At 49.8% G+C, this 26,582-nt stretch overlaps 1 protein-coding gene across 3 annotated transcripts in view; it reads left to right on the top strand.

Annotated features, from left to right (window-relative positions):
- The window catches only part of Plxdc1 (plexin domain containing 1), a 63,433-nt gene that overhangs the window by 31,049 nt on the left and 5,802 nt on the right, over window positions 1–26,582 (top strand). For 2 of the 3 annotated variants that reach the window (NM_028199.3, NM_001163608.1), the window contains exons 5-11: window positions 98–220; window positions 752–870; window positions 1,639–1,738; window positions 14,713–14,808; window positions 17,010–17,091; window positions 21,586–21,646; window positions 23,282–23,414. In NM_028199.3, coding sequence (NP_082475.3) covers window positions 98–220; window positions 752–870; window positions 1,639–1,738; window positions 14,713–14,808; window positions 17,010–17,091; window positions 21,586–21,646; window positions 23,282–23,414 — 714 coding nt within the window. Of the gene's footprint in view, window positions 1–97; window positions 221–751; window positions 871–1,638; window positions 1,739–2,187; window positions 2,598–14,712; window positions 14,809–17,009; window positions 17,092–21,585; window positions 21,647–23,281; window positions 23,415–26,582 lie in introns of those variants that run through there. The other variant, XM_006534301.4, reaches the window with a different exon arrangement.

The following is a 26,582-nucleotide window of genomic DNA, read 5'->3' as shown; positions in this document are numbered from 1 at the left end:
AGACTCTTTTCTAGCCCCTGCCAGTGGGGGGATGGGGGAGACCCTAGAGGTAACTTTTTGACCCATCTCTGATACCTCCAAACTTCTCTCTCCTTAGGCTTCATCTTCATGGGGGACATGCTCCACCGGATGCTCACAGCTACGCAGTATGTGGCACCCCTGATGGCCAACTTCAACCCCGGCTACTCTGACAACTCCACGGTTGCTTACTTTGACAATGGTGAGGTCAGATCTTAGAGTATATAGTTCACCCAGCACCGGGGTGGGTGTTCCTGGTCTAACCACTTCCTGGGAGCCCTCAGCCCACAGTCACACAGGCAGGCAGCCACCTTTCCTTCTACCCTGTGCTGTCTTCTCATCTGAAAGAAGGGAACTGAGGTGGTGCTGTCTAGCCTTGTTGAGCCAGATGAGGGTGCCAAACCTTTCGGGGAGGGGGTGTCCTCTGCTTCTTACAACCATGAGCCCCCACTCATGTAGGAGACAGGCATTTCCATGTTCTCCTTTTGTCTCCAGGAATCAGGAGAGGCAAGAGAGAGGTGTGCACATCATAAGAGATGAGCAATTTGGAGAGCTAGAGCAGAAACAGGATCTTTTGGGGGCCTCTATGACTCGGAAACCAGGCTGGTGTCTGTGGGTTGCTTAGTTCCCGCTTCTCAAACTCACAAATGGCTCCCATCTCCGACCACCACGATATCTGCTGGGTCCCCTGCACTGTCTCCCTGTTCAGCCAAGACTCTGTTCTCTTCCCCAGGGACCGTTTTTGTGGTTCAGTGGGATCATGTTTACCTCCAGGACCGGGAGGACAGGGGCAGCTTCACCTTCCAGGCGGCCCTACACCGAGATGGCCGCATTGTCTTCGGCTACAAAGAGGTGAGTATGTTTTAGAGCCTGTCATTCATGCAGCAAAGCTTTGTAGAGGAGCTGTAGTGTGGGGGGGACCGGGCTAGGTGCCAAGACTGCTCTGGGCTTATCTGGACTTGGGGCTTACGCAGCTACAAATTTCACAGAGAGATGATTACAAAGACAAACACTGAATTGCTGCTATGACTGGTGCCCCCACATAAAGGTGCAAAGAGCCTGCTGTGGGGGTCTTCACGTCGTCAGAGGCCAAGGGAAGCTTCCAGGAGAAAAGGAGGGACTATATTAAAGGGTCATAGCGTTAGGAAGGCTGAGAACCAGTGCACTAGAAGGTAGCTTCTCTGGACCGGAGAGTCAGAGGATGAGGCAGGGGAACAACCAGATGGTCTTTTGCAAAGACCACTCTGGCTTCAGAGCAGACAGACTGTTTGTTGGGGACTTAAGGGAATGCCGGGAGATGGTGTAAGGAAAGTGACACAGCTTTGACTTGGGAGACAGAGGACTGGACAGAGATGAGAGCCACCAGGTTGACTCCTGGTATTTGGGGATGAATGAGAAGAGATGGAGAGTAAAGGAAAGAAAGGGGGAAGCCAAGGGCGACTTCTGGCCTGTGAAGAGCTAGAGGATCCATGCAGGAGGAAGCACAGCAGTTCTGGAGTGTGGTTGCAGGCGTTCGGGTTCTCGAGCTCTGAGCAGACAGCTGGGTGTGGAACTGAGTGGGGACTTTGTGACCGCAGAGGGTTCCGGGTGGATGGCAGGTGCCTCTTCTTCCTGCTGCAGATCCCCATGGCTGTCCTGGATATCAGCTCTGCCCAGCACCCTGTCAAGGCAGGCCTGTCCGACGCTTTCATGATTCTCAATTCATCCCCAGAGGTGCCAGGTGAGTCCCCAGGGGGCCTCTGTCTGACCCGGGTCCGTCTGCACCTACATTTCCTTGTTATAGCAGAGGGGTCATTTCTTGCCTAGCTGTGTCTAGAGAGAGGCACTGGCCTGGTTGCTGCGAAGGGGGTCGGGAGCCCCTGTACTCAGCACCTGCTCCATTTGCAAATTCTCCAAAGACTGTCACGCCAAGATGCACGCCATTACCCCAGCAGTCAGTAAGCCTTCCAGAATTCAAACAAAATGGCCTCCAACCCAGGGGATTAACAGGTGACCAGGGTGTGTCTGGGACGAGCACTCCCTACCCCCAGCCATGCTGTGAACTTTCTCCTTTGGCAAACCATGTTCCCTTCAGTCTCAGTTCCGTCCTCTGTAACATGGGGGAGGGGTAGTGAAAGGGGCTCTTCCTGTAGTGCTGACCTTTGAGGGATCTCAGCTTCTCTCCTACAGCTTTGTCTGACATCTGCCCCATCAGGACAGCGGACCTGCGTTAGAACATCTCCTATACTCACCCTTACACCCCAAGGCTTTATCAACCACCACACCAAGGACTTCAGGAAATGGTGTGAGAACAGATGATACCCCAGTGCTGGCATGCCACATGTCATGGTGACAGCGTTTCCAAGACACTCTTCTGTCACACGTCCCTGTTGACCACCATGACCGTTCCTATGATTCTTAGGTGACGGTGTTGAGTGTCAAAGCAGGGCCCTGCCCTGTAGCAATATTTTTACTCTCCTGATGTAATTGTGGTCTCCAAGGCCTCTGTCTGCTAATCTAGGCCTAGTCCTGGAAACTTCGAGCCTCTGTTCAATTTTATCTGGGTCTAGAATGTTTTCAGCCTCTGGGACTTGTTCACCCTTTCTAGTATTTTTAAAAAAGATTTATTTATTATGTATAGTGTTCTGCTTGAAGGACAGAAGAGGGCAACTAAGCTCATTACAGATGGTTGTGAGCCACCATGTGGTTGCTGGGAATTGAACCCTGGACCTCTGGAAGAGCAGCCAATGCTCTTAACCTCTGAGCCATCAGACTACCCCCCTTTCTAGTTCTTTCTGAACTCTGGTTGGCTGGTTCAACTTAGCTGTTCTGGCTCAAACTCCTCTCCAAGCTGACTGGTTTACTCTGGCTTTACTCTTGGACCCTGACTGAGCTGCTGTTTGGCCTCATATTAACTTTGGCCATATGTTCTAATTTCCTGGCTCCTCCTCATTTTCTAACTTGCTCTGTCTTCACCTGTGTCTAGCCTATTCTCTCTCTGCAACCTGTTTCTATATAACTCTTCCTGTAAAACTGCTCTCATTCTCTCTCTCTCTCTCTCTCTCTCTCTCTCTCTCTCTCTCTCTCTCTCCCTTACTGCCCCTCAAGTAGCTTCCCTTTCCTCTCTCTTCTTGTAAGAGTTGGGCATAGCTGTCTGTCAAATCTTTCCCTGATTCGTCACTTTGTCTGCCACTTTCAAACATGGGTGCTTTCTTCTACAAACTTTACCTTCATTGTTTGGGATTAAAAGTGAGGGGTGTCTGTATTCCAGAGGGATTAAAGGCGCGTGCTAAGGGCTGAGCAACTAGAAAAAGGTTTTTTAGTAAATAACATCATCCCAGGGCTCACGTTACGTTGGTCTGCCTCTGAGCTGTTGCATTATTAGTCTTTAACTTCATTCATAAGGTTAGATAGTTTTCCCCATCTTTTTTATTAATTATTTACATCCCAGTCCCACTCTCACAAATACCTCCCTGTTTTTTTGTTTAATTTTTTTTTCCTGCTGTTTCTCAAGACAGTGTTTCTTTGTAAAACAGCACTGTATGTCCTAGAACTTACTCTGTAGACCCACCAGCCTCTGTATTCCCAGTGCTTGGATTAAAGGTGTGAGTTCAGAGAGCCAAACCCAGAAGAGCAGCCAGTGTTCTTAACTGTTGAGCCAACTCTCAGCCCATCAAAGTTAATTTTTAAGCTAGCATACAAAGCAATGGTTTTCTTACAAATTTATCTTATTTATTTATTTATTTATTTATTTATTGTATACTGTAGCTGTCTTCAGACACACCAGAAGAGGGCATCAGATCCCATTACAAATGGTTGTGAGCTACCACGTGGTTGCTGGGAATTGAACTCATGACCTCTGGAAGAGCAGTCAGTGCTCTTAACCTCTGAGCATCTCTCCAGCCCCCTTCTCTCTCTCTCTCTCTCTCTCTCTCTCTCTCTCTCTCTCTCTCGTTCTTTTTTTAAGATATCAACTCTCACTGTGCTTCCTGTGTTGGCCTTGAGTTGGACTCCATCGATCTTTCCTTCTTTGGCCTCCCAAGTAACTGGAGCTACAGGCGGAATTATAACTCTATTTCTCTTTGTAATGAAGAGTATGTAGGATAAAACTCAAAAGATAAAGTTCAAATTAGGTTTCTGCACTGCCCTGCCCTCTGCCCCCCAGTTTGCCTTCTCAGAGTCGCCCAGGACAAATGGAATGATCTCTGTGCCCACACCGTTTCCTGTATATCAGCTATTTTTCTCTTCCTGTGACAAAATTAATGGCAGTGGCAACCAAAGGAATGAGGGTTGGTGCTGGCTCATGGTCTGAGGGACACAGTCCACGTGGTGAGGCGGTTGAACGGATGGGAGTGTGAGGTACTGGTCACATTGTGTCTGTTGTCAGGAAACTGAGAGAGGCGAACGCTGGTGCTCAGCTAGGTCCCTTGTCTTTCCTTTTACTTCGTCCTGGTTTCTAGTCCATGGAGAACACTGCCCACATCCCAGCCTGTTCTCCCTCCCCCAGCTTAACCTCTCCAGAAACACCCTTTGGAGATGTGTCTCCCAGGCTGCCCTAAATCTAATTTAGTTGATGATGGAGGCTAACTTCAGTATCCATGCCCTCAGTATCCATGGGGGATTGGACGTAGGACTCTTGAAGATCCCAGCATCCATGGCTGCTCAAAAGTATCCACTTCCACAAAGCCCCTGTCCCTTTATCATGTCATGATGTCCTAGGTTCTTCGTGTCTTCCATGGTGGACCATCTCCTGTCTTGGCTGGATGTGTAAGGAGCAGTCTTTGAACTTGTGCACAAGGCAACAATTCTTCCTAAAGCTGAAGTTTGTGGTTCGCCTTCCTCCATGCTATGTGGCTCTATGCAGGTCCTGTTGTTAAATTTAAGTCCCAGTTCTAATCCTAGATACTAGGTTTAGGGCCGGAGGTCAATGCATGCAACTCACTGTGGTGTGTCTGTTGTTAGAACAGTAGAGAGGGGCTTGGTGTGTGTGTGTCTCAGTGGTTAGAGTCTTTGTGTGCCACACGCAAGGCCCCAGGCTCCATCCATTGTCAGGGTAACAGGGGGAGGCACATCAGAGCATTTTTCTGAGGCAGTATCCCCGACCTTCACTGAGTTTTAAAGTGTGCCACGTAACTCGTGCAAGGCCCTGGGCTCACTCCCTGGCACCACAAAAATAAAATAAAATAAGCCCCAGCCCCTGCTTTCAGGAGTGATGACTCTTCAGTGGCTAAAATGTCAGACTCCCTTGAGTCTGTTCCGATCCACTCAGCAAGCAGAGAATTTGCTTGGATTCACTTGAGCTGTGAGTAGCAGTAAACCCCAAATGCCCGGGGCTGAACCCGGTCAGGCGGTGCTCTGCAGTGCTGTTTCCATGGATACCCCATTGTCCAAGCACAGAACGGGAGGTCTGCTTCTGTCCTGTGCACGCATTCAGCTCTTTCCTGTCTGAGATGATACAGAGAGGAATTCAGTTTTCCTGATATCGAAGATTCCCCAGCGATCTGCGTGTAGCGACATGTTTGCAACCTCAGCACTCTGGTGGTAGAGGCGGGAGGATCAAGGAGTTCAAGGCCAGGCTGGGAGATGCTGTCTTGAGAACCATGCAAACTAAAACCAAACAACAAAGACAAAAAAAAAAAAAAAAAAAAATTCAAACCAAACAAGTAGTCCAGGGAGATGACTCAGCAGATAAAATGCACTCGGTGCTAGCGGGCCTAAGAACCTGAGCTCAGACACCCAGCATCAACGGAAAGCCCAGGCATGGTGCCACACCCAGCATCAACGGAAAGCCCAGGCACGGTGCCACACCCAGCATCAACGGAAAGCCCAGGCATGGTGCCACGTTCCAGGAGCTGTAGCACAGAGGAGGCAGGTACCTTTGAGCATAATGACCGGTTAGTGTTGCCCCAGCAGCGAACTCCAGGTACAGTGAGAGACCATGTCTCAAAAAATGAGGTGGGGAGCAAGAGGGAAATGCTGGCATTGACCTCTGGCCTCCACCACGTACATGCAAACATATGCACCTCACACACACACAGACACACACACACACATGCACTCACAGACACACACACACACAGACACACACACATATGCACTCACAGACGCACACAGACACACAGACACACACACATATGCACTCACAGACGCACACAGACACACAGACACACACACATACATATGCACTCACAGACACACATACACAGACACACACACATATGCACTCACAAACACACACACATATGCACTCACAAACACACACACATATGCACTCACAGACACACATATGCACTCACAGACACACACACACACAGACACACACTCAGACACACACACACACACACACACACACACAAGAATACAGTAAAGCAAAGCATCAGCAACAACCAAAGATGCTCGAGCCATTAAGTCCTTGTTTTCACCATGCCAAGCTGGGTGGATGGGAGAGGTCTCAGGATGACCTCCTTCCTGAGACGGGAAGAAGATGCTGAACACGGCTGGGTTTCTTACCTTTACTCCCCTGCGTACATTGTTGCTCACACTGTGCCCAGAGTCTGCAGAGAAAAGCATGTCAGCAGCATCTGCTTGCAGAAGCGCTCAGATCGTCCGTGGTGGTCTAAGTGCTCTTCATTCAGCTGGACAGACTGACAAGACTCCCTTCACTTGTCTTAAGAGACTTTATTTCGCCAGGGTGGCAGTGGTGGCCATGAAAGAGGCAGAGGACCCAGAGCTGGCTGGAGAAGGGAGTGAGAGGGAGCAGCCAGAGAGCGTGGGGTGGGGAGCAACCACCACATCTGACCCATTTTGACTTTTTACTCTCCTGATAAAAGATTCTTCATAGAGCCTCACATGATGCTGTGTTGCTATAGTCCCAGAACTCAGGAGGCAGAGGCAGGAGGATGGTTAGCTTAGGGGCATCTCAGCTGCATTGGGAGTTCTAAGCCTGTCTGGAATACAAGGGGCCCTATCTCAAAGGTGGGGGGGGGGTGAGGAAGAGGACAAAGAAAAGTAAGGGTGTGTGTGTGTGTGTGTGTGTGTGTGTGTGTGTGTTTGTGTGTGTGTAAAGCCCTGGCTGTCCTGGAACTCTGCTGCCCCAGGCTGGCTGCAAACTCACAGAGATCTGCCTGCCTCAGCTTTCCAAGTGCTTCCATTAAAGGTGTGTACTAGTTGAATTTTTGAGTTCGAGGCCAGCCTGGTCTACAAAGTGGGTTCCAGGACAGCCAGGGCTATACAGAGAAACCCTGTCTTGAAAAAACAACAACAAAAAAAGGTCTGTACTAGCGCCTCCTGGCTAAGAAAATTATTCCTTTTTTTCCCTGTTAATTTATTATAAGAAAAAAATTACTATAAGAAAAGTATACTTTTAGAAGCATAGAGTCTTTTCCCCACCTCCACCGACCCAAGGCCCTGCCTCCACTCCTTTCCCCTTCATCCTGTCTTCCTAGCACTTGGCCCCTGGAATCTTGCTTTTTCATTCTCTGACTTTGCTTTGCCTTAGTGAACATATCTCATATTTCCTGGCTAGCCCAGGTTGGACTTGAACATCTGATCCCCCTGCTCTGCTGAAAGTTTCTCAGGGTTTTCTGCTGGCTTCTAATCTCGATTATTTACCAAATAACCGAATCAACAAAGGAACCAATGGATGGATGGATGGATGGACGGACAGGAGGACAGACTGACAGATAGAGACCCATCATTGCACATTTCCAAACAATGGTTACAACATGCTTTGTGGCTGGACTTTCAATATCTACTAATGGTGGTCCTGCTCCTGCTCCTCCCTCCCCACTTTCCTTTCATCTCTCCCCCTCCCCCCCCCTTCTTCCCCCTCCTCTTCATGTTTCTTCGGAGACAGGATTGCATCCTGACCCTCCCTCTCCCCTCCCCACCCACCTCTCCCTTCCTTTCCCCCCTCCCCTCCCCAGTCCTAGGATTGCAGGTGAGCCCTAACACTCCTGACCAACCAAAGCAATGCTGGACCACTAGGGGCAGACGTGAGAGCAGAGCTGACAATGTGAGCCTCGCTTCTGAGCCACCGGCCGTCTGGCCTGGATGGGGCAGCAGACTTTCCATAGACCTCAGTGTTTCTCTGTCTTGGGAAGTTGAAGCAGAGATAAAGCAAACGTCTCAAGCTGACAGAAGTGTGGCTTGGGGGCTACTCCCATCTGGGTTCCAGAAAGCTGGCCACGCAGATGGATGCCGTTGCCACTGGATGAGCCCCACATGTTGCCACAATAATCCAAAGGCAATGACTCCAGAGTGGAGTTTAAGGATTCTGCTTATAAAAGTTAAAACGTACTGAAGTCATATGTACCCTCCAATGGGTACAAGGTGGTGGTTGAAGCCTTTCCGGTTCAAGGCAGATTTCTGAATGTCACCCCACACACCGCCCACACAACCATTCACCTGCTCTCCCACAGGCATGGCTGCGCATTAGTTGTGAGGCCTCATCGTTCAAAAGGGTGGACTTAGGAGAGATGTCTCCTGGGAAGAGTGGACAGAGACAGAGCTGCCGAAGCCTCTCTAGAATTTTCCATCCTCTACTTAAATGTTCCCAGGACCTCAGGCCATCCTCTCCTTATTGTAAGATCCCACTGGGGTCGCCTTGCAGCACAGGTGGGCCTCAGTCTCCCTCTGGACACATGAATGACAGGAACGTGCCCTTCTTCACCCCGGTGCGCTTACGACCTCATTCTCACGTGGCTAGGGGTCTTTTATTAAAAAAAAAAAATTTATACGGGAAAAGTTGAGCATGATGGCACAGGCATATAAGTAATCTCACCAGTATAGAGGGTCGTGAGTTCAAGGACAAGCTGGTGGAAGTGAGACCCTGTCTCAAACAAGCACGAGTCTGTGTGAGCTTTGGAATGTAGGCCAGAGGTAGAGTGCTTGCTTAGTATGGATGCTTTCTAAGTTCAACTGCTGCATTAAAGACAAAAACAAACAAGCAAAAAAACTATATGTGCATACATATTTGTCTATGACGGTGGCTATTTGTATGCCTCTGTGTGTGTGTGTGTGTGTGTGTGTGTGTGTGTGTGTGTGTGTGTGTGCAATTGGATACACTATGGGTTGGTAGAGAGCAGGAGGTTCATTTCCGTATACAAGACCGCATTCTCATAGCTTGGGTTTTTCTTTGTTTGTTGTTGTTGTTGTTGTTGTTGTTTGGTTGTTGTTATTGTTGTTTTTTCCCAGACAGGGTTTCTCTGTGTAGTCCTAGGTATCCTGGAACTCTGTAGACCAGACTGGCCTTCAACTCAGAGATTCGCCTGCCTCTGCCTCCCAAGTGCTGGGATTAAAGGCGTGCGCTACCACTGTCCGACCTGCCTGTCATTTCTGAAGCTTGTTTCCACTGCATCTTCTTGCCCAGACCAAACCCATTTAGTAGGTGAGCCGGTTAGTTCTTGTCTTCACACAAACGTGGGCATATTTGGGAAGACGGACGCTTAACTGAGAGAGTGCCTCTGTAAGCCTGGTAGGCAGCTCTGGTGGTTTTGGTTTGGTTTGGTTTTGGTTTTGGTTTTGGTTTTTCTGACTAATGATTGACAGTAGGAGGACCCAGGACACAGTGGGTGGTGCCACCCCTTGGTAGGTGGTTCTTGTTTTTGTAAGGAAGCAGGCTTTCCTCCCAGAAGTTGTAAGATGAAATAAACCCGGTCCTCCCCAAGTTGCTTTATATTATGATATTCATCACAATAGGAGAAACCCTTGGGCTGGAGAGATGGCTCAGCGGGTAAGAGCACTGACTGCTCTTCCAGGGGTCCTGAGTTCAAATCCCAGCAACCACATGGTGGCTCACAACCACCCATGAGATCTGACACCCTCTTCTGGTGTGTCTGAAGACAGCTACAGCGTACTTATGTATAATAATAAATAAATCTTTTTTTTTTTTTTTTTTTAAGATTTATTTATTTATTATATGTAAGTACACTGTAGCTGTCTTCAGACACTCCAGAAGAGGGCGTCAGATCTCGTTACGGATGGTTGTGAGCCACCATGTGGTTGCTGGGATTTGAACTTCGGACCTTCGGAAGAGCAGTCGGGTGCTCTTACCCACTGAGCCATCTCACCAGCCCCCAATAAATAAATCTTAAAAAAAGAAAAGAAAAGAAAACCTCAGGCGGTAGGAAAGCAGGCACACCGTTGTCCAAGTTTCAGATGCTGGTATAATTGTTTGCTTTTAGGACAGTTACGTAGACGATCCCTTCTGTCTCTTGCTCCTCCCAACTCATAGCGATCTTGATCTTCCTGGCTTAGCTCCCTGAGTGCTGGGATTTCAGCCATGTGCCAGGATGCCTCACTGAAACCCGAGTCTTACGTAAAATACCCAGGATCCCCTTGTTCTCGATTCTTCTTTTATAATGCAGTGCACAGGGACATCTGTCCTCAAACTCCAGAGCAAATGAGATGGTCCGGATCTGGGGAGCTCTGACTTGAGCTGGATAGAGCTGGCCCGGGGGTGGCCAGCTCATTGTTGAGTGTTCAGGGCTTAGCAGGTGCCCACACCTACGTACCGGCTCTCTCAGTGGTGCTTGGTGGTGCTGGCTGGGCTCTGCTGCAATTTCCCCAGGTGTCTTCTATTTAAGGCCGTAGAAAGCCTTGGTTGATAATGTGTTATTAAAAAAAAAAACCAACAAAATCCATATTGGTCTATGGGTTAACCTGGCAGTACCTCGGTTTCCCCACTTGTAAAATGAGTGGAAGAACAGTGTCTTGGCTCACTTGCAGCTCAGCCTGAGGCATCTGAGTGTCACTTCTGACAGAGCTTAAACTGGACAGTACTCCCCTGGAGCCCTGGGCTACTCCTCCCACCCACTCTTTCAGACTGTTTGCCTGAGGTTCTGCCTGGGCTGGAAGGGAGGGAAGAGGAAGCAGGAGGCTGGATCTCATTATAAACCATCTGGTTCCTAAGCAGGAGTCCCCAAGGAAGGAGGGAAGCAGCCTCAGGCCTGGGGTGGTCATCTTCCCTGGCAGGGCAGGAAAGGAAGGTCAGGTCCTCTAACAGCTCCAGAGAGCCAGTAGGATATGTGAGCTTGGTTCCCAGAACTGTCCTTAGAAAGCAGTTGCCTGAACCCCAAGACCCCTTTACCACCCAAGCGGTGACAGCCTAGTGTTTCCCGTGCTTTCTGGTGGTGGCCTACAGGGTGCCAGGCAGTGGCGGGGATGGCAGAGGCTAGGCAAGCAAGGGCAGGAAGGATGCTCAGTTGCCAACCCAGTGGTCAGGGCCTCTGTGGGGGGTGGGGGGGGTGGGGGACTCTTGTCACAGAAACTTCCAAAGCAGGAGGGGACTGCAGAAACTGGTTGAAATTCTCCAACAGGGACTGTGCCATTAGGGGGTAGAAGAGGGGAGGGCAGGACGGAGGGAACAAGCAAGCATTCTTCTTCTCCATATTTGAGTTTATAAACATGAGGTGTTTGGAGATGCTGAAAGTGCCTGAGAATCTCACTCAAAACAAAACAAAGGCAGAAATAAAGCATTCGGGACTGAGCAGAAAGAGACAAATTTGTCTCTTTAAAGCTCAAAACGAACTAGGGCATGGTGGTGGTGACTGTCTTCGTTAAGGGTTTACTGTTATGAACAGACACCATGACCAAGGCAACTCTTGTGGGTTTTTTTTTTTTAAGATTTATTTATTGTTATATGCAAGTATGCTGTAGCTGTCTTCAGACACATCAGAAGAGGGCATCAGATCTCATTCCATTGCAGATGGTTGTGAGCCACCATGTGGTTGCTGGGATTTGAACTCAGGACCTTCGGAAGAGCAGTCAGTGCTCTTAACCAATGAGTCATCTCTCCAGCCCCCCCCGCCCCTTTATTTTTTTTATTTTATTTTATTTTATTTTTTGGTTTTTCAAGACAGGGTTTCTCTGTATAGTCCTGGCTGTCCTGGAACTCACACTGTAGATCAGGCTGGCCTTGAACTCAGAAATCCACCTGCCTCTGCCTCCAAGTGCTGGGATTAAAGGCATGCACTACCACCGCCCGGCTCAGGGCAACTCTTGTAAGGACATTTAATTGGGGCTTATAGGTTCAGAGGTTCAGTCCATTATCATCAAGGCAGGAGCATGGCAGCATCCAGGCAGACATAGCGCAGGAGGAGTTGAGAGTTCTGCATACATCTTCATCTGGAGGCTGCTAGCAGAAGACTGACTTGCAGGCAGCTAGGTCACACCTACTCCAACAAGGCCACACCTACTCTAACAAGGCCACACCTCCTAATCGTGCCACTCTCTGAGCCAAGCATATTCAAACCACCACAGTGACATTGCATGGCTGATGGAGTCCAGGTTAACCTAGATGCAGAGCCAGGCAGATCTTTGTCTACATCATGAGTTTCAGGCCACCAGCCAAGGTTACATATCGAGGAAAATACACTAAACCACAACCAAAACAAACAAAAAAATCCAATGCCTCAAACCAATACCATCAGTGGCAGACCCTGGCTGGCATGGGAGCGGGCATGCGGGCATCTGTGGTCACTCGCATTTGCCAAAGGTCAGCCAGGATGCCACGCAGACACTGAAGCAGTTTCCTCCCACTTGTGCAGACTGGGGTTCTGTAATTTCCAGTGTTGGGGGGGCTGTGCTGGCTGTTGTGACCCCTAAAGCAGATAGGCAAGATTAGGAGCGCGCCACAGCAACTGGGCTTCAGCCCTAGGTTAAGAAAGCGGGAACAGTTCTGAGGTTTAAGATAAGCCACGATGTCACACAGGTGACATCAAGTGACGCCCTGCTGGCGTCATTTCTGTGTTACGGACAGCCCAGCTGAGCTCTTCTGTCATCTTGGGAAGTTTTTCTCCAAACCACCTTTCACTGATTGAAAATCTTGTGTTTCTGCCTGCTCTGGGTTACCAGCTGAAGCAGAGAGGGGTTCTACTGGGGGGGGGATACTGAGGTGAGCGAGGTTCTCCTGGGGGGGGGATACTGAGGTGAGCGAGATCTACAGGCAGAGCTGAGGATGGGGAAGGGCCAGGGCAGGTCTGTGCACACCACCAGTGTTTCCTGTTTCTCTCCACAAAATGGATTCATTCTCAGGCTTCCCCCACGGGACGGGACGGGGACTTCCCATTCACAGCGAGCTTGCCCAAAGAGCAAAAGGATCGTAGGTCACAGGCAGAAAGGCTCAAAGAAGGTCTTTTATTGGTCCAGCACTGAGCCAATTGCTGCAAGGCAGGACCTTGGAAGGACAGGATTCCTCTGGGGCCACATACATGTAGAAATGGGTTGGGCAGACGAACATACACCTTGGCTCCTCATGGTATGGGGAACGTCACTTCCTAAGGTCAGCAACTGGCTGCTGGCCTTGAGTCATGGTTCTTAGGTAGGTCTGGTAATAGTAGGGATGTCAGAACCTTCCAGACTGCCGGGTTAGCCCCAGTTCTTCACCTGCAATTCTAGTTTTCCCTCTTAAAGGCACTGCAATGACTGTTTCGCTTTCCAGTATATTAGCAAAACACAGAGGCTCAAGTGACTTAGCCAAGGTCACCCAGTAAGTCAGGAGCAGGGCTTGACGTGGACTTCCATTCTCCTAGCTATGAGCGCAAGGGTAGGGGTGAGGGTCTTTATAGACAGGCGTAGCCTTATGGCTTGGTTCTTGGCTCTGAGCCCTGCCTAAGCCTCTGTTGGGAGGGGAGAGGTGGGACGTGGTAGGGCAACCTGTCCCTCTGTGAACTCTTGCAGAGCATTCACTGGGGTCAACTTCACAGTTGGGTGCTCATCACCTGTCCAATCAGAACTTAGCAGACAGGGCAATACAAGAAAACAGAATCAACTAACCTAAGCCTATAGGGACTCACAGACACTGAAGGGCCAGCCAGAAAGCATGCATGGGGCTAGCCTAGGCCCTCTGCACATATTGGAACAGTTATGTAGCTTGGTCTTCATGGGGGACTCCTAACAGTGGGAGCAGGGGCTGTCTCTGACTCTGCTGCCTGCCTTTGGGACCCTTTACCCTTAACTGGGGAGCTTCATCTAGCCTTAATAGGAGAGGATGTACCTCGTCTTACTACAACTTGATATGTCAAAGCTGTCTGATCTCCATGGGATGCTTCCCTCTCCTTTTCTGAAGAGAAAGGGAGGAAGAGTGGCTGGGGGAAGGGGGTGGCTAGGAGGTGAGTAGGGAGGGGAAACTGTGGTGGGAATGTAAGATTAATTAATTAATTAATTAATTAATTAATTAATATAAAATGTAAAGGGGCTGGAGAGATGGCTCAGCGGTTAAGAGCACTGATTGCTCTTCCAGAGGTTCTGTCTGCTCTTCCAGAGGTCCTGAGTTCAAATCCCAGCAACCACACGGTGGCTCACAACCATCCGTAACATATCTGACGCCCTCTCCTAGGGTGTCTGAAGACAGCTACAGTGTACCTAGATGTCTTTTTTCTTAAAAAATAAATAAAAATTAAAAATTAAGAAGTTAGTAAGGCAGTGTGGGGGAAGGCTCTCTGCCTGAGTAGAACAGAGCAGGGAGCTGCCTAAGGGGGTTACTCAGAGAAGCAGTCCTTCAGGCGTGTCTGCAGGACCAAGCTAGCCACAGAGAGGGTGGACAGATGCTGTACGTAAAGTCTCCCTGCAGCTTTGGCGTGAGTCTCCCAGGCTGCCAGGCTCGTTACCTCCCTCAGTGGCTGCACACTGACTTGTGGTGGGGTCCCGCGAACAGTCCCTGCACCCTCCGACTGTGAGGTGTTCCCCATATGACAAACTCTGCTTCTTTTTCAGCGTCTCAGAGACGGACCATTTTCGAATACCACCGTGTGGAACTGGACTCCAGCAAGATCACCACCACCTCGGCCGTGGAGTTCACCCCGTTGCCAAGTGAGTAGGAGCAGTCCGCTATTCTAGAAAGTGCTTTAGACTAAAAAATACTGGGTTCTGATCTCAGACTCAACCTCCAATCCCCGGGGGGGAGGGGGGGGAGGTGTGGACCAAGTCACCTAACTTATCTTGGCTTAATGTCACCGACCTGCAAAATTGTGGTCAGGGCTGGAGCTGCACAAGCCAAACTGGCAACAGAAATGGCAGCCTTGACACGGACAGGCTCACTCTAGGCCTGGGGTGTGGCTTGTGTCGAACCAATGTCATCTATTGCTAGGAATACACATGTGAAACCCCAGAGACCTTAGCCTTGAGATCGCTTGGACAGGGATCCAGGAATAGCTCTGGTCTATTGTCACCACCTTCCTCTAGAGAGGTGCCTTAGTGGGTGGCCACAATTGACATGGGGCATGCTGTGTAACCAAGGCTGGTTTCTCCTCTGGAGCAATCCTCCTGCCTCAGCCTCCCAAGGGCATGTGCTCCTACTACACCTGGCTCAGAATCCCATTTTTGCGGATGATTTTGTCCCTTCTCTTGTCCCCCTGCTGCCACCAGAAATTGCAGCCAGCTGTCAGTGACAGTTCTTGTGTCCCATACCACTCCCAACCACACTTGTCTCTTCCCTGGAGGTTCTGGGAAGAGATAGCAAGGAAAGGAAAAGATGAGCCCTGGGCCTCAGCTCAACCTGGGCTCAGGCAAGCAGCTTCTCCTGGAATAGGGAACCCAGAGTGACCAGAAGATGAGGGTGCAGTTCAGGTAACAGCCACACATCAACCTAGTCACCCTTCTCTGAGACAAGAAGCCCACAGACCTGGGAAGTAGAGGTTTCCCTCAGCCTGGTAAGAGCAGTTCTCAGGGTGGCCATGGTAACGCAGGCCTGTGATCCCCTTTGGGAAGGTAAAGCAGGAAAGCACTGAGTTCAAGGTGAGCTTGGGCTACATAGCGAAACGCTGGGAAGAATCAAACTTGAAGTCTTTGAGTATCGTGGAACAAGAATATCCAAGGCCAGGGTCAACTGCCAGGACAAAAGTGAGCCATCCTGGGAAGGCATGTCTAAGACTAAAGTCTGGAGCTGGAGAGATGGCTCAGTGGTTAAGAGCACTGACTGCACTTCCAGAGGTCCTGAGTTCAAATCCCAGCAACCACATGGTGGCTTGAAACCATCTATAATGGGATCTGAAGCCCTCTTCTGGGTGTGTCTGAAGAGAGTGGAGAGTAACAGTATACTCATATACATAAAATAAATCTTAGAAAAAAAACCAACCAAAAACCAAGACTAGAGTCTGGAAGCAGGGCTGCCAGGGCAGTAGTGAGCCCTCCTAGGAGGGCATCTCTAAGTCCAGAGTCTGGGAGCAGGGCAGGGACCTCTGCAGCAAACCTCAAGGCTGGACATTCTGACTCGAGGCTCAGTCCCCGATTCAAACCCAGACCTGCTACTCTCAGCTGCACAACCTGCCAAGCCTCAGTTTCCCCTATGACATGGGGTAAGAAAAGCTCCTACCCATGGTTTCCACGTGTTCTAAACTCCCAGGGTGCACGAATGGCCTACAGTGGTTATTTTTTTCTTGCTGGTGGGACAAAATATCTGTAAAGGCAGTTTAAGATGGATGGGTATACTTGGCTCATGGTTTGAGGGCACAGTCCATCTTGGTGGCTAAACTGGCGTGGTGAGAGCATTTCACATGGGGTCAGCAGACAAGAAGCCTGGCTCCCAACCCCTGGGCTTCCACTCAGCAATGGACCCACGCACACTCAAGCTGGGACTTCCACTCTTGGTTATATCTCTCTGGGTGGGTTCTTACAGACACCCTTGGAGGTGTTTTTTCTAGGTGATTCAGAATTCAGTCAAGTAGATGATGAAGAGCAACCATCCCAGGGACCAATAGCCAGGAGGCGGAGGGGGAGAGCAAGAATCGGGAAGGAGGAATTGCCTCCAATAATCCCAGCACTCGGAAGGCAGAGGCAGGAGGATGTCTGGGAGTTTGAGGTCAGACTGGTCTACATGGCTAGCTCCAGGACAGTCAGGGCTACACAGAGAGGCCCTGTTTCAGAGCATAACAATGACAAAAGGGAGAAGAGAGGCAATAATGACCTTTAGGGTCCTCAAAGTCAGAGGCACTGCGGTTCAGGAAGCACCCTGAATTCAGAAGCCCCTGGAAGCAGTGACGGGATGCTGACATAGACCACCTCCTCTCTTGCAGCCTGCCTCCAGCATCAGAGTTGCGACACCTGCGTGTCCTCGAATCTAACCTTCAACTGCAGCTGGTGCCATGTCCTGCAGAGGTTTGTGTCTAGGTTATACACCAAGTTCGGAGAATAGACCACGGGGGCGAGGGTAAGGATTGGCATGGGGGTAGCCAGAGTCCACTGACAGCCTCAGGCCTCACTGCCCACTCTCTGCAAGCATCAGGATCTCTCTGTTGAGTGTCAGTGTAGCTCTTAGGACAAGAATGTCACAAATAAATTTTACTCAAGGCTTGTACCTGATCAAGGTTGGTGTTAGCAGAGTAAGACCTGGGGTGGCCAGGCTTCTGGAGTTCCCAGAGGATATAGATCTTTCTTGCTCCTGGAAAGCTAACTCATTCTGAGCCAGGACTTCAGGAAGAGTCGGTCAGAGCTGTGGTCAGACCAGAGTCACTGGCCTCTTCAGTCGAGATTTACAGAGAGATCCCAGGCCTGCATCTTAACATGGTAACCTATTTATAAGCAACTGACAGGCCATATCACAAAAAGCCCATCATTGCTGGGTGAGCTCCCAAAAGTAGCCCAAGATCTTTTCTGGGCTGGACCAGGGTTTCCTGAAAACCAGGGGCATGGGCACTACAGGTATCCATGGTTACCCAGGCAGCTACAAAGCTTTGTTTGCTTGCTTTTGGAGGCTCCGGATATTCTGGATGAGATTCAGTTTTGTGGTTAAAGTTCTTAAACCCAACTTATCCTTGTTCTGAAATCATCTCCTTATAGATTAGACTCACAATTAAACCTCTGTTCTTCTAGCCAAGATAAATAAATGGTGGGAAAGTCTCTTTTGAGGATGATGGCTCTCCTGAGAGTGTGAAGCCCCACGAATTCCAAGAGCCTTTAAGGCCATCCTGAAAATGTCAGAACTGCAGGCTCCAGGTCTCTGTGCAGCTGTTGCACAGCTGTCAGCATCTCAACTGCTTCCTTCCAACATCCCAGAGCAGAAATAGAAGCTCTTGATCCTACAGCCTGCTGGCCTGGCACACTGGAGGCAAACCACCCATCAGGGAGCAGTGGGCATGGGATGCACAGGGGCTCAGCCTCCCTACTGTTCTTCCTTCCAGCTGTGCCCAGGATCTTTTTCTTGGGACCTCAGTTCCTTTACCCCATGAAAAGGCCAGCATTTGTGACTCGGGGAGGTGTGGGTGTGGCAGACACTGTTATGGCAGCTTCTGCAGTGCCAGGTAGCATTTTACCAAACACAACCAGGGCCCCTAAGAGGAAAGGCACAGAGCCCCAGAAGAAGTAGCTGGCCTAGCCCCTTAGCTGTCTTCCAGTTACTGCCTGTAGAGTGTGAGAACCACCTGCAAGGCTTGGTAAAAAGGCCAGCTGGGCTGGGTGTGGTGGTGTAGGCTTTTAATCCTAGCATGTAGGAGACAGAGGTAGGCCGATAGCTATGATATTTAAAGTCATCCTGATTTACATTGTGAGTTCCGGGACAGCCAAGGCTTCGTAGTGAGACCCTGTCTCAAAGAAACAAAACAAAGCAAGCCAGGTCAGGGCTGGAGAGGTGAGTCAGCTGTTACTAACACTGGCTGCTCTTTCAGAGGGACACTGTTCAAATCTCAGCCCTCATAGTAGCTAACCAGCTGCAATTCCAGCTCCAAGGATCTATCGCCCTCTTCTGACCTCTGCAGGCACTGCATGCTCATGGTACACAGATAATACATGCAGGCAAAACACCCAGATATGTTAAAAAAAATTTTTTTTAAGATAAATCTTAAAAAACAAAACAAAACAAAACAAAAAAACATCTGGTCTTAGTGGCACATGCCTATAATTCCAGCACTTGAGAGGAAGGTCATCTTTAGTTGTGTAGTGACTCTGAGACCAGCAGACAACAAAATGTGATCCTGAGAGACAAAGATCCCAAAAGCATCATTTTGGAGTGCTTCATCTCATACATTTTTCTTTCTTTCTTCATCTCATACATTTTCTTCCTTCCCTCTTTCCTTCCTTTCTTTACTTTCTCTTTCTCTCTATTTCTTCCTTTTTAAGATTTTATTTATTTTATGTATATGAGTACACTGTTGCTGTCTTCAGACACATCAGAAAAAAAGGCATCGGACCCCATTACATATGGTTGTGAGCCACCAAGTCACAACTGGGAATTGAACTCAGGACCTCTAGAAGAGCAGTCAGTGCTCTTAACCACTGAGCCATCTCTCCAGCCCCATTTTTTTTTAAAAAAGGTTTATTTATATTTTATATGTAGAGTTTATGTGTACTTTCATGCAGTGCCTAAGGAAGCCAGGGGATGTCGTTGGATCACTTGTAACTAGAGTGACAGGTGGTTGTGAGCTACCATGTGGGTACTGGGAATTGAACCCATATCCTTTGCAAGATCAGCCAGTACCCCTATCTCATGCATTTTTAAAGCTGAGGCATGTTTTCTGAGCCTTAGGGTGATGCCTGAGGTGACCTCACATGGTCCCTGGGATCCTGGGGCTCCTGCCAGGTATGACTCAGCATCCAACCCATGCTGAGTCATAGGGAAAAAAAATTAAAGACGGCTCCTGCAGACAAAGCAGTCTCTCCCTTCACCACCAACCCCAGTTAGTGGCCACACCCAACTTAGAGACAAGGCAGTGTAATGAGACCCGGAGTTCCCTGGTGTAAAGATGCTGGCCAGGTGGGGGAGTTTGGGGGCTCTGCTGGTGGGTTGTACCTCTGTTAAAGCAGAGATGCTCTATCAGAGGGTACAAGGGAGCAGAAACTACTCATTTCAGGCCGACACCCACAGCACCGTGGGCTCACTCCAGCCCCTGCTTCCCCCAGCCAGCTCTCTAAGAGCCTCAGCTCCAAATGAGAGTTAATCCTAGGTTCCTGAAAAGCCAGAGGCATACCTGTGAGTCTCTTCTCCCTCTCTTCCATTCCCCCACTCAGGGCCTCCCTTCCCTGCTGTGAGAAGAACAATCTCACTGACCATGCAGGTACCTTGTTTGTATTCTACAATTGTCCCGTTGATTCACAGAGGAGTCCAAGGGTGGCTTCAGCCCTGCAGTTGCTTAGTACTTCTCACCTCACCGTAACATCATGAGGGTCCCTGGGAATGGGTCTGGTGCGGTGGCTGACATTCAAGAGGCACTCAGTAAGGCCCGTTCTCACTCCCTTCTCTGAGACAGTGTTGGCTAGCTCGAGGCTTAACATGTGGTGCGGTTGAACCCAAACTGAAAACTTGGGGTTGTGGTGGGTTTTGGTTTTTTGGTTTTTGATTTGTTTATGCATATGAATGTTTTGCCTGAATGTAAGTCTGTGCACCGTGTACATGCCTGGAACCCTTGGAGGCCAGAAGAGGACACTGGATCCCCTGGAACTGGAGTTACAGAAAGTTGTGATTTTCCATGTAGTTGCTGGGGACAGAACCTTGGTCAACTTGCTGTATACACCAGGAGGGCCTTGAACTGATTCTTGGCCATACACTGCTGCAACCGCTATGGAGACTCAGACTATTCTGTTTGTTTGTTTTTCAAGACAGGGTTTCTCTGTGTAGCCTTGGCTGTCCTGGAACTCACTCTGTAGCCCAGGCTGGCCTCAAACTCAGATCCACCTTCCTCTGTCTCCAGAGCGCTGGAATTAAAGGCGTGCGCCACCACTGCCAGACCCAACCCAGTCTTAGAGGAATCCGCCAACATCACCAAAGAAGCCTGAGTTCCAGTCTCCAAAGTCCTCTTTGTCCTCCATCCCCTAAATAGTGGGCTAGGATATCATGAAAGCAGGAGTGACTGACCCAGCTCAGCCCCTGTGGATGGCCTCGGGAAGCATTGCTTTGCCTTGCTGGAGTGTGGGCACATGGCAGATGCTGTGACTGAGTTAGCTTGCTGAGCATGCTCTCTCTGTGCTAGTGGCTTAGGATCTTACTCTTGGGTTGCAGATATGCCTGGGTTGTGTAGGGCTTAGTAGCTTCCTTTGGCACTAAGAAGGAAGAATGGAAACTTAAGCGGGATGATGCAAAGAACATCCTCTGTTTCGTGCTTGCACGCCACCCTCTCCCTAGGAAAGCCCTTGACATCTTCTGTCTGAACTGCAGCATCCTCTCCAGGGAGCCTCCTCAGTCTCGGTACCATCCTTGTTGCTGCCTCCTTGTGATTACATAGGGAGAGCTGGCTACATCAGCTGATGCCACCCTCCACCCAACCTCTGCTGCCAGGGGGGAGTCTCCTCAATAGTGGTGGGAAGCCCTTGAATGAGCAAGACTTTCTCCAAAAAAAAGCATAATCACAGACATCCCAGCCCTGCCCTAGGACAGAGTTGAGGGGACCCCGAGAGGTCCCAGGGTCCTATACGCACACAAACATGCTGGGCAGAGAAAGCCTTGATCAGAAGGAAGAACTAGAGGGCATGAGGGTCTGACTGCCAATCCCATAATCTCTCCTTCCCAGGGCACCTATGCAGGGGCCCCTTCTGGAGCCTAACCAGCCAGCCTGGAACTGAGCCCCTCCCACAGTATCCTCACAGAGCTGTGATCAGTAGAGGAGCAAAGCGGGGAGGATCCTACACTGAACCCCTCCCATCTCCTGTATCTGGTCCCTCTAGGTGTTCCAGTGGCTTTGACCGATACCGCCAAGAATGGCTGACCTACGGCTGTGCCCAGGAGGTGAGCTATGTGAATGGTCTGCTGTAGTCCCTGCTTGGAAGTTTGTCCTGCCAGAGGACTCTACCCCTGATAATGCTTCTCCTGGTGGCTTTGCCTTGTGACAGCTTCATCCTCACTTTCATCCCAAATATGTTTTCTGTTATGCTCTGAGTCGCTTTGTAACATTTTCTGAAGCCCATTGAGTCCTTGACACTAGTCCTGCTGGTGATGTGGCCTTGAACAGGCAGCCCTTGGTTACCACAGAGAAGAAGGGTTGCTGGGTCTGGCCTCAGCCACAGCTGACTCCTCTGGGCCACCATACTCCTTGTAATGTTAATGAAGCTCTCACCCTCCTGATTTTGAGGGCTATCATTCTGGGGAGGGGGGGGTTGTTCCATTCTTTTCCCACTTCCCCTCAGGTAGGACTTTCCTTTGAATCCAGGCTAGCTTCTACCTCACACATCTTCCTGGCTCTTCCTGCAAGTCGAGCACACTGTACCTACTGAGCACTTCACTGTGTGCTGTTCTGTACTCGCTCTTATTTAACATGGACCTAAAAACTGGGGACCCGGGCCCTCACTGACCAGAGGGGAAGCTGAGAGGCAGAGAAGTTCAAAGACTGGCCTGCCCTTTCTTTCACTTACTTAATGTATGCGTGCTCTGCTGCATATACAGCTGCAGGCCAGAAGAAGACATCAGATCTCTCTCTTTTTTTTTTTTTTGAGACAGGGTTTCTCTGTATAGCCCTGGCTGTCCTGGAACTCACTTTGTAGACCAGGCTGGCCTCGAACTCAGAAATCCGCCTGCCTCTGCCTCCCAAGTGCTGGGATTAAAGGCGTGCGCCACCACTGCCCGGCCAGATCTCTTTATAAGATGGTTGTAAGCTATCATGTGGTTGGTGGGAATTGAACTCAGGACCTCTGGAAAAGCAGCCAGTTTTCTTAACCGCTGAGCCATCTCTCCAGCCCCCTACACACTTTAAATAGATGACAAATATACACTAAGTAGATAAATGAGAAAAATTGTCTAGCCAGTCATATCTGACATTGGCTATTAGTGACTGTTAAAATGCTGTTGTTATTGTTGTTGTTGTTACTGGGGTTTTCTTTTCTTTTTTCTTTTTTTTTTTTTCTTTTTTTTCCCCAGAGCTGAGGACCGAATCCAGGGCCTTGTGCTTGCTAGGCATGCGGTCTATCACTGAGTTAAATCCCCAGCTCCTGGGGTTTTCTTTCTAAGATAAGACCTCTGTGTGTAGTACTTGGTATCCTGGAACCCAAGCTGGTCTCAGACTCACAGAAATCTGTTTGCCTCTGCCTCCAAGTGCTGGTACTAAAGGAGAGCACCCAGCTGGTGACCGTTAGGATTTTACCTACTTATTCAAGACTGACATCTCAGCCCCCTCCTTAATGAAGAATTTGAAGCAGCTAACAGAGAAATGACCCTGTACAATAAGATTCTTTCAAGGTGAAGTGGGAGAGTCCATCTTAGTTATTTTCCAAGATAGGTTCTCACTATGTTGACCAGGCTGGTCTCGAACTCCTGGACTCAATCAGCCACCACCCCTCCCTCCATATCCCAAGTACTTGGGTGTAAGTGCAAGGTTTGAGTGCATTCAGGGCTGGCTGTGTCCAGAAGCAGCACTGGGGTCTCTTGCAGGCAGAAGGCAAGACATGCGAGGACTTCCAGGATGATAGCCACTACTCAGCCTCCCCTGACAGCTCCTTCAGCCCCTTTAATGGCGACTCCACTACCTCTTCCTCCCTCTTCATTGACAGCCTCACCACAGAAGGTAAGACATGAGTCCAAGGGCAGAGGGAAGTCTCAGGAAGAGCCTGACCATTCCTGATTAGGGCCATCTCACAGGACAGGAAGTTGCCCTGGCAAGGCACCACAATTAAGAAAGCTTAGCTCTCTTGCTGGAGCTGATACAGAAGGAGAGGCTCTGACCTCTGGGAAGGCTAACCATGGGGCCATGAGATGGAGGTCCTCTCAGAGGGGGAGTGGATGTTTGAGCACCCTAGTTCATCTCAACATTAACTTCCCAGAGCTGTGCGGCCACTTATGCTATAGGAGACATGAGCTTTGTCCATGCAGTCAGCAGCGAGAGAAGACTGTCACACACACACACACACACACACACACACACACACACACATCCCTTCCTTTATTTGTTTTTCTTCTTGTACTGAGATTGAACCAGGGCCTTGTACAATGCTAAGCTCTCTCCCACTACACAGTATGCCCAGCCCTTTTGGCTTCACTGAGACAAGGTACATAGGCTAGCTAGCTTTCTATCACTGTGATAAAACACTATGACCAAGTGGTGACCTTAAGTGTTTAGTTGGGCTTGCAGTGTCAGAGAGCTAGAGTCCACGGTGGTGGAGCAAAGCCATGGTGGCAGGAACAGCTGAGAGCTCACATCCCAAACCACAGACAGGAGGCAGAGAGAACACACTGGGTAACTGAAACCTCAAAGGCTCCCTACAATGTCACACCTCCTCCAACAAGGCCACACCTCCCAATCCTTTCCAAACAGTTCCACCAACTGGGACAAGTATTCAAATACATGAGCCTGTTGGGGGGTAGCAGGGGGGGGTAGTTGTCATTCAAACACCCCACAGGGTCTCACTCTGCTCTCATTCTCCCAACCTGGCCTTGAACTTGTAAGCAATCCCCCTGTCTCAGCCTTTCAAGTCCTGGAATCACAGATGTGAGCCATTGTGCTTTAGCTTTTTTGAGACAAGGTCTCATGTAGCTCAGGCTAGCCCGATACTCCCTGTGTAGCCAAGGATGACCTTGAACTTCTGATCCTCCTGCCTCAGCCTCTCTAGAGCTGGGATTTTTTTTTCTTGATGGGGTGGGAGTTGAGATAGGGTCTCTCTACATAGCTCTGGCTGTCCTGGGACTCACTATGTAGACTAGGCTGGCCTCAAATTCACAGAGATCTACCTGCGGCTGCCTCCCTAGTGTTAGGATTAAAGGAGTGAACGGCTGCCCCTGGCACAAGTGCTGGAATGAAAGGCACTTGCCATGGTGCCCTTCTTACTTCTGACGCACACCTCCCTTCTTGGGTTCATGCCCATCGAGGCCCACTAAGGCCTGACTCTCTGCAGGGCTCCTCTGCTACCTCAAAGCCTGGGGATGTTGGTTGAAGCTGCTAGAGATACCCGGAGCATCGTGCGAGTGTCTCTGGTAGCCGCTGCAGCCTCCGGTCCTGAGGGCTCTGAGTCTTTTCTTCCCCTCAAACCCTTTTAGGATTCAGCCCTCAATTGGATCCTTTTCCTTGGTAAAGCTGAGAGACTTGTGCGTTATTAAGTTTCCCGGAAGAGGAGGGAAGGTGAAAAGGAAAAGCCAGTGTCTTACATGATACGAGGCAGCTAAGAGGCTAAGTAGGTCACTAAGGGCCACACAAGCATCCCCTGCCCTTCTAAACGTCACCCAGAGGCCTAGAGAGACAGCTGACCTCAGACCTGACTGGAGGAGAATGGGTCACCGATGAAGACACCTGACAACATGAGGGGAACCGGCTGCGTGCCAGGAGGGTGTACGGCCATGTGTTACATCTTACCCACAGTCCTGGATGTTGATATTGTTGCATCTCTGTTCTTTAGAGAAGATGCTAAGACTCAGAGAAGTGAATGACCAAAGACGTGGGCGTGGTGGTACATGTCTATAATAAAGCCAACACCTGAGGCTGAGGTTGGAGCATCCCCAGTTCAGGGCTAACCTGGGCTATCTAGTATAGCAAAATTTTATCTCAAGAGATAAAACAAACAAACAAACAGGAAAACATTAAAACAAACAGGAGAGCCTGATCAAAGTAGCCTTAATTGGCACTGGGCAAATTAACTTCATGGGGAATATAGACTATCCAATTACTTGAAGAATATATATATATATATATTTTATGTTATGTGTATGGGTGTTCAGCCTGCATGTGTCTGTGTACCATGTGTATGCCTGGTCCTGGTTACTATGGAGATCAGAAGAGGGCCTTGGATCTCTTGGGAGAACTGAAGTTAGAGATGGCCGTGAGCCACCATGTGGGTGCTGAGGATCAAATGAAGGACCTCTGGAAGCGCAGTGAATGTTCTTTACCACTGCGCCATCTCTCCAGCCCCAAGAACTTCTGTAAGAATTCAGGTGCTGGCCAGCCCACATCACCCGCAGTAGCTCTTCCCCTGTTATAGACACAGGCAGGCCCTCTGCTGAGACAGTGTCTGGGCGCTAACGCTAATGCTCTGGGCTAACACTGAGCGCTAAGGTTTCTCACCTGGGGAAACACATTTTAGTGGGTATTGGGGGGGGGCACACATCCTGTCCCCGTTCCTTTCCCTGACTCCTTCCTGGGAACCAGAGAGCCCGACTGCACGCTGGTGCTATGAAACCGTCCCCTTCCTGGAGGAAGGGACAAGGAAAGGCTGAACTTATGCTGCTGTGTTTTAGAAAAAAGAGAGCCAGGCACGGCAAGGTGAGAGGGGTGCCTCAGCGGGACCTACAAGGGCCTAGAACCCATGTGAGCAAGCATGGGACCCATGAACGGTCTCCAAGAGTTTGGAGGCATGGTTAAGACAGTTTTAGTAGAACTGATTAGAGCAACAACTGCAGTGCTGTGGGGCCTTTGGACCCTGGCTTCCTTTGCCTCCTGTTGGGGAAACCTCAGGGAGAGGGTCGGCTGCAGAGCGGACTGAGACACTGTGGTGTCTGCCCTGAGGTGTAGAGAGGGCATGAAGATTGCCACAGGCCCTGGCATCTGCAAATGGACCAGGGACCACAGTGAGCCTTCCACCACTCCCAGCTGCGCCTTAGAAGGCCAGGCAAGATGTCCATACGGCACTGCAGCCAGCTGCCCAGCCCCCTTTCATCTCTACCCCATAGTAGACACAGCTGGAAAAGTCTTTGACTCTGAGCTATCATGTCCTCCCCTCTCACTCGCTCAGGGCTCACATCCTCCCTC

This window comes from Mus musculus, chromosome 11 (genome assembly GCF_000001635.26).
Source record: "Mus musculus strain C57BL/6J chromosome 11, GRCm38.p6 C57BL/6J".
NCBI classification, from domain to species: Eukaryota; Metazoa; Chordata; class Mammalia; order Rodentia; family Muridae; genus Mus; species Mus musculus.
The sequence above is the reverse complement of the archived record's forward strand: the minus strand, read 5'-3'. Positions and strand labels throughout refer to the sequence as shown.